The 16739-nt window shown below is 32.6% G+C and overlaps 1 protein-coding gene across 10 annotated transcripts in view; it reads left to right on the forward strand.

Annotated features, from left to right (window-relative positions):
- Positions 1-16739, forward strand: part of LOC143082101 (uncharacterized) — a 92361-nt gene that overhangs the window by 4246 nt on the left and 71376 nt on the right. For 7 of the 10 annotated variants that reach the window (XM_076257653.1, XM_076257649.1, XM_076257651.1 and 4 more), the window contains exons 2-6: positions 2141-2224; positions 7962-8118; positions 10414-10488; positions 13631-13852; positions 16562-16637. In XM_076257653.1, coding sequence (XP_076113768.1) covers positions 2141-2224; positions 7962-8118; positions 10414-10488; positions 13631-13852; positions 16562-16637 — 614 coding nt within the window. Of the gene's footprint in view, positions 1-2140; positions 2225-7961; positions 8119-10413; positions 10489-13630; positions 13853-15320; positions 15365-15707; positions 15743-15808; positions 15869-16561; positions 16638-16739 lie in introns of those variants that run through there. The other 3 variants (XM_076257658.1, XM_076257657.1, XM_076257656.1) reach the window with 3 other exon arrangements.

Consider the following 16739-nt stretch of genomic DNA (forward strand, 5'->3'; position numbering starts at 1 on the left):
GTAAATCATCTCTGATTTACCTGTTTGAACATCTCGCGAGAGTTCATATTTGCATATTGTTATAAAGAATTCTATTACAACAAAGCAGATTACATCATCTAAAATTTGCGTTACGAAATCGGAAACCGAAGTAACGCTAGTGTTCTTACACCTGCTACAGAAATACTTATAGTTCTCAGCATTTTCTTCTGACTATTCTTATTGGTCGATGTTCTTTATTATTTGAAAGCAAAAGTTACAAATTTGCCGGTGACGATTATCTATAAATCAGTCAGCGTTATGCACTTCGGAAGCGAAAAGTAACGCGAGAAACGACACAAAAATACGGTCGTATAATCTTTGAAATTTGTTAATTTCAATTTTTTTTTCTAGGGAAGAGTAGCATACACTTGTACAAAAATGTATGTTGATAAAAATAAAGGCATCTTTAGATGTAGTTACAACTTTTCTTACAGTAATACACATTTTTATCACTTTTCTATCGTTATAGGAAACGAGCCCAATAGCAAATTATGGTCCATATCCCGAAATCCCGAAATCAAAAAATATATTCCTGGATCCCATAAGGATTAATCCCCAAATCCCGAGCTTAAAAACAACAGACCCCGACGCCCCAAAAAAGGTCCAGCCTACTCCTAATCTCTACCTAACTTTCATTTTTGTTGAATCACTATTTTCCCTTTCAACAATAAATGTTTATGCCCCATATCTGGGCATTATGTTTTCCAGTCTGTACATCCGTTCGTTTTTTCATCCGTCCGTCCGTGTCTGTCCCGCTTCAGGTTAAAGTTTTTGGTCGAGGTAGTTTAAGATGAAGTTCAGCATTTTTTTGTTATTTTAATATATATGCAAGTGGTATGACCCCTTAATTAGTAACATTTAAAAAAAAACAGTAGACAGAATCAGGGCCGACTTTCTATACTAACATACTAACATAGTCCCTGGCAGAATACAGAGAGTCTCCATATATTAAAGTAGTATAATCGTTGATTACATGTAGATAAACGCGAAAATTAATTGTCTTCTCTAAGGAGGTATAATAGTTGTGATTCTTGCGATCTAAACACCATGATATGGAGAACGCTTTGAAAGGCTTATTTTTTTCCATTTTTGTTATCCATCATACGATTGATTGTAGTTGTGTCAAATATTTTACTTATTTTAATATATATACAACAGTGGTATGACCCCTTAAATAGTAAACATCTCAAAGAAAACAGTAGACAGAATACAGAGTGTCTCTATATATTAAAGTAGTATAATCGTAGTTTACATGTAGATAAACGCGAAAAATAATTGTCCTCTATATGGAGGTATAATAATTGTGGTTCTTGCGATCTCAACACCATGATATGGAGAACGCTCTGATTGGCTTATTTATTTTTCATTTTTGTTATCTATCATACGATTGGTTGTATTTGTGCTACTTTCAAACCGGAAGTCTTTTCTATGACTATAAGTCAGTCCGATGACGGAATCATATCCGGACTCCTTTTTTGTCGTTTTTCTCCCAAAATAACTCAATCTGAATAATCATAAGAATGGATGACAAATGCGACTATGCATGTTACCTATAGAACACAGAGGCATGATGATTGATTTATTGTGGAAGGAAGAGAAGCGACACACAAAATGAGGTCTTCTCGTTTAATAGTATAGATATGATTCTGAATGTTAGCCTGTCTCACGTTCAATGAAGGAGTTCCACATACATTTTGTATTCAGCTCTCAGCAGTGACAAGATATAACGAGAGCACTGAACATATGAATATATTTATTAAGAAATTGCACATGACCAAAGTTTCCTCAGTATCCTCTGATACTGAATGAGATGATAATGAAGCAGAGTCTGACTCACACTTCACTACAATGTCAATCTTTTGCTATACTTACAGAAAAACAAATCTATGTAATCTTCATCCAAATGATTGTTGTGCCATCACAGAAGTTTAGGAGTTTCCGTTTTACAAATCACACTTAAAAAATTGTGTTTCTTTGGCCACTGATGTAGTTGGCCCAGCAGTTATGATGGGGCGTAACACTAGGGTTATGTTTGTAAATGAAGAGTAAATATTACAAATGTTTACCTCTTTTGGTTCATATGTGATTGCTTTAATTTTTGGAAATTTTTTTATTTCAGTTTTTTGAAAGGATCGATTAATATCAACTGTGTTGATAGGGAGGGATACACACCATTGCACCTGGCAACACTTAATGGTCACAAGTAAGTCATGTTATCACATGTGCAGGGGCCTATTTAGGCATTGATCATTCACACTTTCATAACAATCTTTCTAATTCTGCTTGCTCTGATTATGTTATTTACATACAGTACCTTACATGTTATTTTCACAAGTAAGTCATGTGTTACACATGATTAAAATATTATATGTTAATTTATATATTTTAGTGAATTAATGGGACATTTTATCATCAAAAACAAAATGAAGAATTTCTATTTTGATGAAACTTATTTATCCTCTAAATTAGTCATAAAGATTTCCCCTTTTTTACAATGTTGGGTAACCTTTAAAACTCACACTAGAAGCATTTACTAAGACATTAGAGTTTTTTCATTGGATGCCTACATCCTTTGATCTTTCAAATTCTGATAAAATAAAATACAGGTAAAAATATGTTGGCATGTTCACTAAAGATTTCTTTCCCTTAAAAATTGGAAACAACTTTACACATGTTACAAGCTGACTTAACTGACCCCTGATAAATCAAAGTTTTATGTTATCATGAAAAGTTGCTACATGGAACAAGGTTCAAGGTCAACGCCTAATAAAGGATGGTTCTTACATAGTCCCAAATATAGCTTTTAATGCCTTAAAAAAACTATGTTGAAACATATAAACATTTACAGTACAATATGTTAGAGGATCAAATGCTCATTTTTTTCTACCTCTAGTAAAATTGAAGCAAAATAAAACTGATAAGGTTACAAAAATCAAATTGTTACGGTAATATGAGAATAATGTCCTCAGTTGTTGATTATAAAGCCTTATACAAATTACTGCTATACCAGGACAAGATGTAAACCATCCCAGCATAGCAGCTATTGATTATCAAGTGACAATCTAAATGTTATAAATCTGTGAGATTAATCAATAAATAATACAGTGTTATACAGCAATTATTTCTGTCAATTAACACAGAATAACATATGACCATTCATTAGGCTGACAAAATATGTCCATATTGTTTTCTGCCTAATAACCAGAGTGTCTTACTAATTCATTTAGTACGTTCCACAAAGTTATTTGTTTTTGTGAGAATCAGTGATCATCATTAGTCCTCTACCATGAAGTAGAAGGTGACTTAAGTTTTGCACTCTGTCTGTCAGTCCGACAAATAAGTTTTCCACACTTTTTTCATTCGTGATTGAAGATATTGATTTGATATTTATATATTGTTTTATCATGTCAAGTTCAGATCAAGTTCGAATTTTGTTGAGGTCTGATAATTTTGTGGAGAGTATTTATTATTTAAGGTCCTTGGACTTTGAAAATTTACTTAAATAATCAGTTTTTAAAGGCAGTGCTTTAAGGCCTGACTTTCAAGTCATGAGGTACATCTTTTCATACGCAACATCCAACAAATATATGTAGGGGGTCATTTGGCCAGAAATAGATCCGGAAATGTTCAATTTTCTCCTCTAATTTTTATGGTATGATATGGTTTTTGTTTCTTTCATTTACATTGGGAAATAAAGAAACGATCAGTGTGTATTGTTCGTTTTAAAAAACTTGTTATTAATGTGTATTTTGCATTATTAGCAGTCAACCTGATTACAAACTATCATTATTTGTATTCCGTGTGGAAAGAGGTCGGGTCAATTTCGAGTTTTATCTGACATCTAAAGATTCAGACGTTGATATAACAATGAAAGGTCGACTGAACATGATTAATATTGCATTTTCTATAATTCAAAGCGGAATTCGGTTTATGAACGAGAAACCGTAAGCGTTTTCAATTTCGTTAGTTATGTATGTTGTCTACGTATTATCCTGGTTCCCGCTACTACGTTCTGGGCATTTGCTACTTGATATATGTGTAACATTACGATCGGGTACCAGTCAATATACGCGTGTTTGTGTATATGATTCAGTTGACAAGAGCAGTACGTTCTACGATACTGTTGGGAGAATTTTGATTACTCTAAATGCTCATAGAATAAAAAATATAATTTAAACCGAATGTACCTCCTTCTGAATAATTTATTGCAATATAAATATAAATCTCTTTTGACAAGAGAAATCTGACTTTTGTCAGAAATATTTTTTCACATGTGCAAAGGTGGGTATGTCTTAATTGCAAATATGGGAAGTGGTTAAAATGCTAATGAGACAGCTATTATAAATGACCACCAGATGTCATTGTTTTCCTTATTAAAAACTCCTTTTTCATTCATACCGGTAAATTATTTTATCATGTTTATACTGAAAAATAACTTTGTTTGGTCATCAAAAGAGTTGACATGTTACTATGTACATTTACCATTATGTTACTTGATGTTCTTGCAATACACACAGTACTACTCAATCTTTGTGAACTACTTTTCATAGTCATTGAATATGCGTATATAATCAATAATTAAAATTAGTCTATTTATGTTAATAAGGAAAAGTTCTTATACGTCTTCAAAATGCATTTCATGGCGAGGTACAGAAAATATACTGAAACAGTAGACTATGAATATAGGTGAACTAGGTAAAAGAGAACTCTTAATCTTAAATACTACAAACTACCTCTGTACTATGGAAGATAATGATATAACTGGACTAGAAATACACACAACCTGTAATTAACTGCCTTGACATGCAGCGCTTTCGCGCTTTGATTTACACTTGTTTTGGTCATGCTTGAAGATATCCAAGAAGTTTAAGAAAGAATTTATACAGAGAAATAAATTGTGAATTAACATGCTACAATGTATGTACATGTAGACTTTCTATTAACCAGTCAGAGCTCAGACATAAATAAGTCTGAATCTGCTTTTGACTCATAGAGGTCTAAATTTGTAAGTTTTAGGATTTGTCTCCCTTTAATGCAAGACAAAATACGACTTAAATAAGTCAAATATTGTTTAACAAGAAATAATTGACCAGAATCAAAAAGTTGCAAATGACTCCTACAAGTCGATAAGTTATCAAAATTGGTCAACTTCAAGACCCACGCATATTAATAAAAAGGTCATGCATCTAAATCAAATAATGACAACATTGTAAGACAATGCTTTGTCTTGTAAAGAAAAATATTAATGAGAGTCTAAAAAATCGGAGATAATGTTAATTAACCTTACAATGCAACCACCTGGAACCACACTTAATGAGGTAAAACATCTGTGTTTAGTAAGCATGGTAAGGATGTTCAATTAGATAATTAAATATAGATAGCTCAAGTCCTTGTGAACTCTCAGACAGGTTTTAACTGTCATAGGTGGTGTACTTTGGCCATCAAGTAAAATTAAGTTGTTTCATCAACATAAATAGACCTCAACAAGTCTGTCATTTTCTGACTTAGATTAGTCTAAAATTGAAAACACATTTTTATAATAAATACATGTTTTGACTTATTTAAGTCAAAAACAAAAAACGACTTGTTTATGTCTGAGCTCTGACTGTTAAAAAAATTATATATAACTAGTTTTGAAAATAAAGCGTAAGCTTGGGAAATCAGAAGAATTTATACTGTGGAAATAATTAGATTCATATTCTTTTTGTTTTCTCTACAAATGATTTTTATGCCCCACCTACGATAGTAGAGGGGCATTATGTTTTCTGATCTGTGGGTATGTTTGCCGTCTGTTTGTTTGTTCAGTTTTTTTTTTATGAATTTTCTGCTGACAGATGAGGCATATCTCTGTGTCAACAGAATAATGTTTATGTATATGATTCCACAAGTTAAATAGACTGTAAGTAGACTTTGTACATGGTGTTTTTATATGATTCCACAATACTAGTTAAATAGACTGTAAGTAGACTTTGTACATGGTGTTTTTGTATGATTCCACAATACTAGTTAAATAGACTGTAAGTAGACTTTGTACATGGTGTTTTTATATGATTCCACAATACTAGTTAAATAGACTGTAAGTAGACTTTGTACATGGTGTTTTTATATGATTCCACAATACTAGTTAAATAGACTGTAAGTAGACTTTGTACATGGTGTTTTTATATGATTCCACAATACTAGTTAAATAGACTGTAAGTAGACTTTGTACATGGTGTTTTTATATGATTCCACAATACTAGTTAAATAGACTGTAAGTAGATTTTGTACATGGTGTTTTATATGATTCCACAATACTAGTTAAATAGACTGTAAGTAGACTTTGTACATGGTGTTTTATATGATTCAGAGTTATTATTTAACTTTTTGTCACTCCTTGTTTTATGACACAACAAAGGTTTAAACAGCTATATAATCAGACTTTGAACCTGGTATAATATATGACATGAAATAAAAGGCCATCCAATGTTTAAGGATAGCTATTTTTTTGTTCAGTGTATTATATTTTGTTTATGGCTTTATAAGGGTTAAATTATTGATGAAATAAGATAATTTTTATCAGAAGATCATAAATATTTAATCTTTTTTATATTCTACTTCCCAATGATAAATTCTTTCCTTATTGAGCCTGACATATATATAGGGAAGTTCTGTCATAGATGATGGAATGTCTGTTATACAATAAAGTATATTACTACATTTATACTTCTTGGAATTGTATAAAATTAAATAAATATATATGTATATGTTTCAATTTTATGATACTTGTAATATTTATGGCAATAAAATTGTGTGAATTTATTACATTGTACCTATTTTTTTACAATTTTACAATTAAACTGCAGTTTACAAGAAAGTGAAAGAAACATCTTAAATAATCTATAATGTTATCGTAAAGTAGCAATTTATCACCATCTATATGAACAGATCATAACATGTATATGTGGGCATTTCAAAAGACAAATTTCATATTCATAATATCTTTGGTAGAAAAAGATATGAATAAGAATGTGCAACAGTATATAATTGGTGTACATATGTAATTTGTTCGATATCAAATAACGTCCAATTTATTTTTTACATACACATTATGTCTTTTCTTTTATGAATTGGAATTAAAAGGATTTAAAGAAGATCTTCATACCATTGTTCTGTAAAAAGGTGCCAAAAGTGTACTAAATTAGTTTCAAGTTTCAACTCATTTAATACTATACTATACAAATAAAAGGGGCATTAGCAGTCAAATTAATGTTAACTCATTTGACTCCCATTCTCATAATGTATTTATACATGTTATATAAACATACTAAAATGTCTATCCAAATTACAAAAAGTCCAAATGAAACTGCTATTAGCAATGCATGGGCTTGTGATACTGTATGAGCATTTCATGTGTAGTTTAGACTAGTCGCCCTCAAATAAACCATAAGGATTATCTCCAAAGCATTCTTATGGTCACACATATGTAATTGTAAATGTGAAAATTTCTAGGTTTGTTTGATTTCAAGGCCATATGTAATTTCAAGGTCAAATGTAATTTCTGCCATTGGAATTAATTTTGTGGGCAGAATTAGTCAACAAAAAGGGTTCTTTCTATTGGCTGCCTTGTTTCCCTTTACAATGTTGACATCCTTTTTTTTTTTACACTAAACATGCTTACCCCATACACAACCCATCCCCTGAGTAAAGGTGACAATAAAACAGATTCAAATGAGTTCAGTTATTGACTTGCAAGCCAATAAAATATCAGTGATGTTATTGAACTTATTTTGACAAATTACAACTTACCGACTTAATATAATTATAGCCAAATATTATTCCATCAGTCAGCTTAAATATTTGAAACAAAAATATTGAAAAATATTTTGAATTTATGTCAACTTTATACCTGATGCCCTTTCATATTTAGAAATGTTTAACCTTTGTGAATATTTTTACAGATCAGCAGTAGAATGCCTGTTGAACCTGGATGCCTCAGTCAGTTCCAAAGATAACAGCGGCTGTACTCCATTACACTTAGCAGCATGGAAGGGATACGATGAAATCTGTACCCTCTTTTTAACATTTACTAATGCCATTATCCCTATAGATGTACAGGTAAATGTCTATTGTTTTATTTGGGGCACCATGCAGTATAAATTTCTTCACACTTGGCAGCCTGGAAAGGATATGATGAAATCTCAAAACTTTTCTTTGCATTTTCAAATGCCAACATCCCTTTTGTGCTAAAGATGTACAATACAATTTAAGACTCAGCAAAAGATTTCAATATATATCAGTTTTAAAAATAAATCTTATGCATGTTATGAGTTGTTTAGAAACAGAAATATAGAAATTTGTTAATTAAAAAAGGAGAGAATTTTAAATCACCCAGTTTAAGCTAGTAATTAAGTCTACATGTAAAATTGTTGTTTTGAAAATCTGTGTTTCAACAAGCAGTTACACCAATTTCAATTAGGTTGAGTGGAATTGGAATATTTCTATTCTATAAAACCACTGTCCATTACAGAAAAGAGAGATTTATGTAACTAGTAATTGGTCTTAAAATAGTAACATGTACTTCCTTGAAAACTTTAAATTCTTGACTTTCACATTGTATTTCTTCCTGTATTGTTGTAGTTTCATTGTTATATGTATTAATGAGAGAAGTTTTATATCTGCCTCACACAGTAAAGTAGCATCAATAAATTGACACATCCTTTAATCTGACACCAGGACAGTAATTTTTTTCCTGGATTTCAATTGAAACTAATTCGTTTATCACCACTAGAAACAGTTTTGATGTAAGCTCAATTGTAAATGTAGTATGGGTACCCTATCCTTACAGCATATGAAAACAGCTGAGGCCTGCCTCCTGGTACTGTATTTTCTTGCTCCATTTAAGACACATTGGTGGCCTTTGGCTGTTATCTGCTCTTTGTTCAGGGTGTGTTCTCTTTGACATATTCCCTATTTCCATTCTCAATTTTATTGTTTGTTTGTTGTGGTTTTCTAAGAAGAACTGAATTTTATTCTGTACAATTTTTGTTGTGGAAACAGCTTTGTCTAATATAAAAAAGAAGATGTGGTATGATTGTCAATGGGACAAATCTCCACAATAGATCAAATGAATCAGAAATTATCAACTATAGATCACCGTACAGCCGTCAACAATAAGTGAAGCCCATACTGCATAGTAAACTATAAAAGGCCCTGAAATGACTATGTAAAACAATTCAAACGTGAAAACTAATGGCCTAATTTATGTACTAAAAATGAACAAAAACAAATCAGTAATGTTATTTTACTGATGAGCCTTTTGTACATAAAACAAGTGTTTGGTGTATAAAATTGAAAGTCTAGTATTTTTGATGCCTTCATTTACATGTATAACAAATGTACAATTCTGGCAGCCTATTTGGTGGGAAACATGATGCCATACTAGCCTTGTGCTTGTTTGCTCAAATTTTGAACAATTTGAATTTAATTTTTAGGCTAGGAAATTAAGAAAGTGCTCAAGTAAAATATTTAAAAGTCTTCCGCATCATATTGAAAATTGCACAACAGACATGAAATTATTATTTATAAAAATAAGGATGATTTTTCAGCTTATTTGTGTAAAAGATTAAATATTTATATAAACAAAGATAACATTTAAATATGATTTATGAGTTGATTGACCTATAATCTTTATATATAAAGCTTTACCATATAGGGAATGTTACCTGATAAGTCAATACTCTCGTGAGTCAATGACTCATCACAACACATGTGCCTGTGTGGAATGATTAACACTTTAGATTAACTGTTAAGAAGATAAGTTGTCTGATTGAACTTTGGAAAATTTAGAAAAAAATATTGTTCAATTACCACTCCCAATAATTGCAAAATTAACCCCATAATCATATAAAGAAAGACACCACAGGGTGTGGATTTAAACAGCTAGACCCCAGTGTAAGCCTTTAACAATAAGCAAAATCTGTATTGCATACATGTACTTAGCTATAAAGTCTTAGGTGTGACAAAATGGAAAACAACCCTTTAAGAAAATCAATTGCCTGATGATTAACGAACATTGAAGGAAAAACAAATAACTTGTGTATAATACTGAGAGGATAATTAAAACTGAAACTCTTCTTACAAAATATATATTTAATCCCCAAACCGACACTGTATCACAAATGTCCATATCCAGAAACGAAATTCTTGCTAAACAAATTATTCAGTTTAAAGTTGTACAACAATCAATAAACATGATAAATATATGACGATTAGATAGAAATATTAAAAGCAAAATATAGGTCGGTTATAAAAACTGAACAAAAAACGAAAAAATGGGTGCAATAATAAAATTTATGTTTAGCTATTCAATTTGCATATTAATGATTTAGAATAATGATTTTATTTTAATAGAACAGTCTTGGAGACACAGCCTTACATATGGCCGCCCAATATGGCTACAAAGATGTGGTTGAGGTCCTTCTAAAGGTAAAACTTAAGATAGGTTCTATGAAGATTAATTTCTTTAGGTGATAATATTTTGTTCTAGTCTGATAAAAAATAAGTTCCTCATCTATTAATCCTACCAATATAGAAATTGGCAGAAGTGGTATATTGCTAATAAGACCAGATCCTTATAACATAGAGGTTAACAATGATAAGTCACTGAGCAAAACCAATACTGCATATATAGTCAGAGGCGTGGATAGATCAAATATGATATACAGCAAGAAATGGCAATGACTGAAATACAGGCTCATGACTTTTGACCGAATGTGACGGGGTTAAACATGTGAGTGGGTGCCCAACCCTTCCCTAACCTGTAACAGTTGTGTAACAGCACAACACAAGGCACTGTTTAAAACAAAAACAAAAAACGAATATGATAAATAACAGCAACCATGTCTTGAGGTACACAATTTTTAGCTCACCTGTCCCGAAGGGACAAGTGAGCTTATGCCATCACTTGGCATCCGTCGTCGTCCGTCGTCTGTCGTCCGTCGTCTGTCGTCGTAAACAATTTCAAGAATCTTCTCCTCTGAAACTACTGGGCCAAATACTTTCAAACTTTAACTGAATGTTCCTTAGGGTATCTTATTTATAAATTGTATCTGAAGTTTTGATCTATCAACAAACATGGTCGCCATTGCTAAAAATAGAACATAGGGGTCAAATGCAGTTTTTGGCTTATAACTCAAAAACCAAAGCATTTAGAGCAAATCTGACAGGGGTAATATTGTTTATCAGGTCAAGATCTATCTGCCCTGAAATTTTCAGATGAATCAGACAACCCGTTGTTGGGTTGCTGCCCCTGAATTGGTAATTTTAAGGAAATTTTGCTGTTTTTGGTTATTATCTTGAATATTATTATAGATGTAAACAGGAATAATGTTCAGCAAAGTAAGATTTACAAATAAGTCAACATGACGGAAATGGTCAGTTGACCCCTTTAGGAGTTATTGCCCTTTATAGTCAATTTTTAACCATTTTTCGTAAATCTTAGTAATCTTTTACAAAAATCTTCTCCTCTGAAACTACTGGGCCAAATACTTCCAAACTTAAATTGAATGTTCCTTAGGGTATCTAGTTTGTAAATTGTATCCGAAGTTATGATCTATCAACAAACATGGTCGCCATTGCTAAAAATAGAACATAGGGGTCAAATGCAGTTTTTGGCTTATAACTCAAAAACCAAAGCATTTAGAGCAAATCTGACATGGGGTAATATTGTTTATCAGGTCAAGATCTATCTGCCCTGAAATTTTCAGATGAATCAGACAACCTGTTGTTGGGTTGCTGCCCCTGAATTGGTAATTTTAAGGAAATTTTGCTGTTTTTGGTTATTATCTTGAATATTATTATAGATAGAGATAAACTGTAAACAGGAATAATGTTCAGCAAAGTAAGTTTTACAAATAAGTCAACATGACGGAAATGGTCAGTTGACCCCTTTAGGAGTTATTGCCCTTTATAGTCAATTTTTAACCATTTTTCGTAAATCTTAGTAATCTTTTACAAAAATTTTCTCCTCTGAAACTACTGGGCCAAATACTTCCAAACTTTAACTGAATGTTCCTTAGGGTATCTAGTTTGTAAATTGTACCAGAAGTTGTGATCTATCAACAAACATGGTCGCCATTGCTAAAAATAGAACATAGGGGTCAAATGCAGTTTTTGGCTTATAACTCAAAAACCAAAGCATTTAAAGCAAATCTGACATGGGATAATATTGTTGATCAGGTCAAGATCTATCTGCCCTGAAATTTTCAGATGAATCAGACAACCTGTTGTTGGGTTACTTCCCCTGAATTGGTAATTTTAAAGAAATTTTGCTGTTTTTGGTTATTATCTTGAATATTATTATAGATAGAGATAAACTGTAAACAGCAATAATGTTCAGCAAAGTAAGATTTACAAATAAGTCACCATGACAGAAATGGTCAGTTGACCCCTTTAGGAGTTATAGCCCTTTATAGTCAATTTTTAACCATTTTTCGTAAATCTTAGTAATCTTTTACAAAAATCTTCTCCTCTGAAACTACTGGGCCAAATACTTCCAAACTTTAACTGAATGTTCCTTAGGGTATCTAGTTTGTAAATTGTATCCGAAGTTATGATCTATCAACAAATATGGTCGCCATTGCTAAAAATAGAACATAGGGGTCAAATGCAGTTTTTGGCTTATAACTCAAAAACCAAAGCATTTAGAGCAAATCTGACGTTGGGTAATATTGTTTATCAGGTCAAGATCTATCTGCCCTGAAATTTTCAGATGAATCAGACAACCTGTTGTTGGGTTGCTGCCCCTGAATTGATAATTTTAACGAAATTTTGCTGTTTTTGTTTATTATCTTGAATATAATTATAGATAGAAATAAACTGTAAACAGCAATAATGTTCAGCAAAGTAAGATCTTCAATTAAGTCAATTTGACCAAAATTGTCAATTGACCCCTTAAGGAGTTATTGCCTTTTAAAGACTTTTTTCACAATTTGTTCATCATGTTGACTTACTTTAAAAAATCTTCTCCTTTGAAACTGCTGTATCAATTTCAGCCAAACTTAGGCTAAATGAGTTTCAGAGTATCTAGTATAAATTTTATATTTTATTTCCTTGTATGTCAAGAAACATAGCTCCTATGGCTAAAATAGAACATAGGAGAAAATGATTATTTTTTTTGGCTTTTGAAGAAAATAGGACGATCCAAAAAACATTTAAATAAATTGAGAGCCAAAATAATCATTGATGAGAGATTTAACCAAAAGAATTAAGGTGAGCGATTCAGGCTCTTGAGAGCCTCTTGTTATGACCTATGCATGCTATGATCAACACATCTATGATAATGCAGATTAAATCATTTCAATAAGAATTAATTAATGATAGGGTAGAAGACAGAACATTATCATGACTATCATCAAATACTTGCACACATAAATTTCAGAGCATAAAATGAAGTAGTATGCATATGTCAAGCATTTAGCTACCACTGTCAGAACAAAATTTGCATTACAATGGCTTAATATTTGGTTAGATCTGTTGTTCAAATTTTAGAAAAATATTGAGGTTTTAAAATACAAAACTTGAAGGACAAATGGTTTATAATATTACATTGTTTTATTATAAATTTTAGTACAACGTTGATGCTACTATTCGGAACTTGAAAGATCAATCAGCTTTAGATCTTGCTGCCCAGTATGGAAGACATGACGTGGTTCAGCTACTGGTAACCAAGAACCCAGATCTGGTCAAACATACAGTCACATCACACTCCCCCCTACATCTGGCTGCCTCGTGTGGACATGTACAAATTATCAGTACATTGGTGGAGGCAGGTTATGATATAAATACAACAGTGAGTACCTTTTGAGCCTATAATTACACTACACTTCCCCCCAAATATCTCTTGTTGACTCCTGGCTGCTGACATGGACAAATTATCAGTACATTACTGGAGGCAGGTTATGATATAAATACAACAGTGAGTACCTTTTGAACCTATAATTACACTACACTTCCCCCCAAATATCTCTTGTTGACTCCTGGCTGCTGACATGTACAAATTATCAGTACATTAGTGGAGGCAGGTTATGATATAAATACAACAGTGAGTACCTTTTGAACCTATAATTACACTACACTCCCCCCCAACTATCTCTCGTTGACTCCTGGCTGCTGACATGTACAAATTATCAGTACATTAGTGGAGGCAGGTTATGATATAAATACAACAGTGAGTACCTTTTGAACCTATAATTACACTACACTCCCCCCCAACTATCTCTCGTTGACTCCTGGCTGCTGACATGTACAAATTATCAGTACATTAGTGGAGGCAGGTTATGATATAAATACAACAGTGAGTACCTTTTGAACCTATAATTACACTACACTTCCCCCCAAATATCTCTCATTGACTCCTGTCTGCTGACATGGACAAATTATCAGTACATTAGTGGAGGCAGGTTATGATATAAATACAACAGTGAGTACCTTTTGAACCTATAATTACACTACACTTCCCCCCAAATATCTCTCGTTGACTCCTGTCTGCTGACATGTACAAATTATCAGTACATTAGTGGAGGCAGGTTATGATATAAATACAACAGTGAGTACCTTTTGAACCTATAATTACACTACACTCCCCCCCAACTATCTCTCGTTGACTCCTGGCTGCTGACATGTACAAATTATCAGTACATTAGTGGAGGCAGGTTATGATATAAATACAACAGTGAGTACCTTTTGAACCTATAATTACACTACACTTCCCCCCAAATATCTCTCATTGACTCCTGTCTGCTGACATGGACAAATTATCAGTACATTAGTGGAGGCAGGTTATGATATAAATACAACAGTAAGTACCTTTTGAACCTATAATTACACTACACTTCCCCCCAACTATCTCTCATTGACTCCTGTCTGCTGACATGGACAAATTATCAGTACATTAGTGGAGGCAGGTTATGATATAAATACAACAGTGAGTACCTCTTGAACCTATAATTACACTACACTTCCCCCCAACTATCTCTCATTGACTCCTGTCTGCTGACATGGACAAATTATCAGTACATTACTGGAGGCAGGTTATGATATAAATACAACAGTGAGTACCTTTTGAACCTATAATTACACTACACTTCCCCCCAACTATCTCTCGTTGACTCCTGTCTGCTGACATGTACAAATTATCAGTACATTAGTGGAGGCAGGTTATGATATAAATACAACAGTGAGTACCTCTTGAACCTATAATTACACTACACTTCCCCCCAACTATCTCTCATTGACTCCTGTCTGCTGACATGTACAAATTATCAGTACATTAGTGGAGGCAGGTTATGATATAAATACAACAGTGAGTACCTTTTGAGCCTATAATTACACTACACTTCCCCCCAAATATCTCTCGTTGACTCCTGTCTGCTGACATGTACAAATTATCAGTACATTACTGGAGGCAGGTTATGATATAAATACAACAGTGAGTACCTCTTGAACCTATAATTACACTACACTCCCCCCCAACTATCTCTTGTTGACTCCTGGCTACTGACATGTACAAATTATCAGTACATTACTGGAGGCAGGTTATGATATAAATACAACAGTGAGTACCTTTTGAACCTATAATTACACTACACTTCCCCCCAAATATCTCTTGTTGACTCCTGTCTGCTGACATGTACAAATTATCAGTACATTACTGGAGGCAGGTTATGATATAAATACAACAGTGAGTACCTTTTGAGCCTATAATTACACTACACTTCCCCCCAAATATCTCTTGTTGACTCCTGGCTGCTGACATGGACAAATTATCAGTACATTACTGGAGGCAGGTTATGATATAAATACAACAGTGAGTACCTTTTGAACCTATAATTACACTACACTTCCCCCCAACTATCTCTTATTGACTCCTGTCTGCTGACATGTACAAATAATTATTAAAATATAAATGGAAGCAACAGTGAGTACCAAGCACTCCTTTAAAAAATATAACAACTCCACACTCTCCCCAAAAACTCTTTCTGGCTGCCTTGTGTTGACAATTGTCAGTAAATTATATATATTCTTTATTCCAAAAGCAATACAGCTTATAGGTATCAAGTACAATAAATATTACATTAAATATAGTAAGCAACAAATATTACAATAAGGTAATTCATTAATATGCAAATTAATGGTATCGTGTAATGCAATAGAACATTAGTGCCTCCCTTCCTGTAAAAATTTACAGTCTTTAACAATGGGCAAAGCTCATACTATATAGAAACTTTAACATGGTAAAACAAAACCCTTATTCAAATGATAAAAAGCAACAGCCTGATTTATGTACAAAACAATATCAATGGCAAATTGTATCATCAGTGAGTCACAGTTATGTCCCTTTATAACTTGGAAAATTCTAAATATTTAAAGTCACATTGAAGCAATATAGGAACACTGATACTGTCAGTGAAAATTTGAACTTGTAACATATATGTATATTAAAGATGTATATGCTACAAGTGCTAGATATTTGTTGAATACTTTGTCCATTTATTTACAGACGACGGGTGGAACAGCACTTCATGTGGCTGCTATGTACTGTAAAACAGAAGTGGTCAAGTTACTGGTCGAAAAAGGTAAGAATTATGTGTGTAAACTGTCATGGTCAAAATATATTCTTTTCACCCTGTGATAACTTTTTGTTTGTTCGTTACAATTAATGGGTTTAGAACAAGTTC

The sequence above is a fragment of the Mytilus galloprovincialis genome, chromosome 7 (genome assembly GCF_965363235.1).
Source record: "Mytilus galloprovincialis chromosome 7, xbMytGall1.hap1.1, whole genome shotgun sequence".
Taxonomy (NCBI): domain Eukaryota; kingdom Metazoa; phylum Mollusca; class Bivalvia; order Mytilida; family Mytilidae; genus Mytilus; species Mytilus galloprovincialis.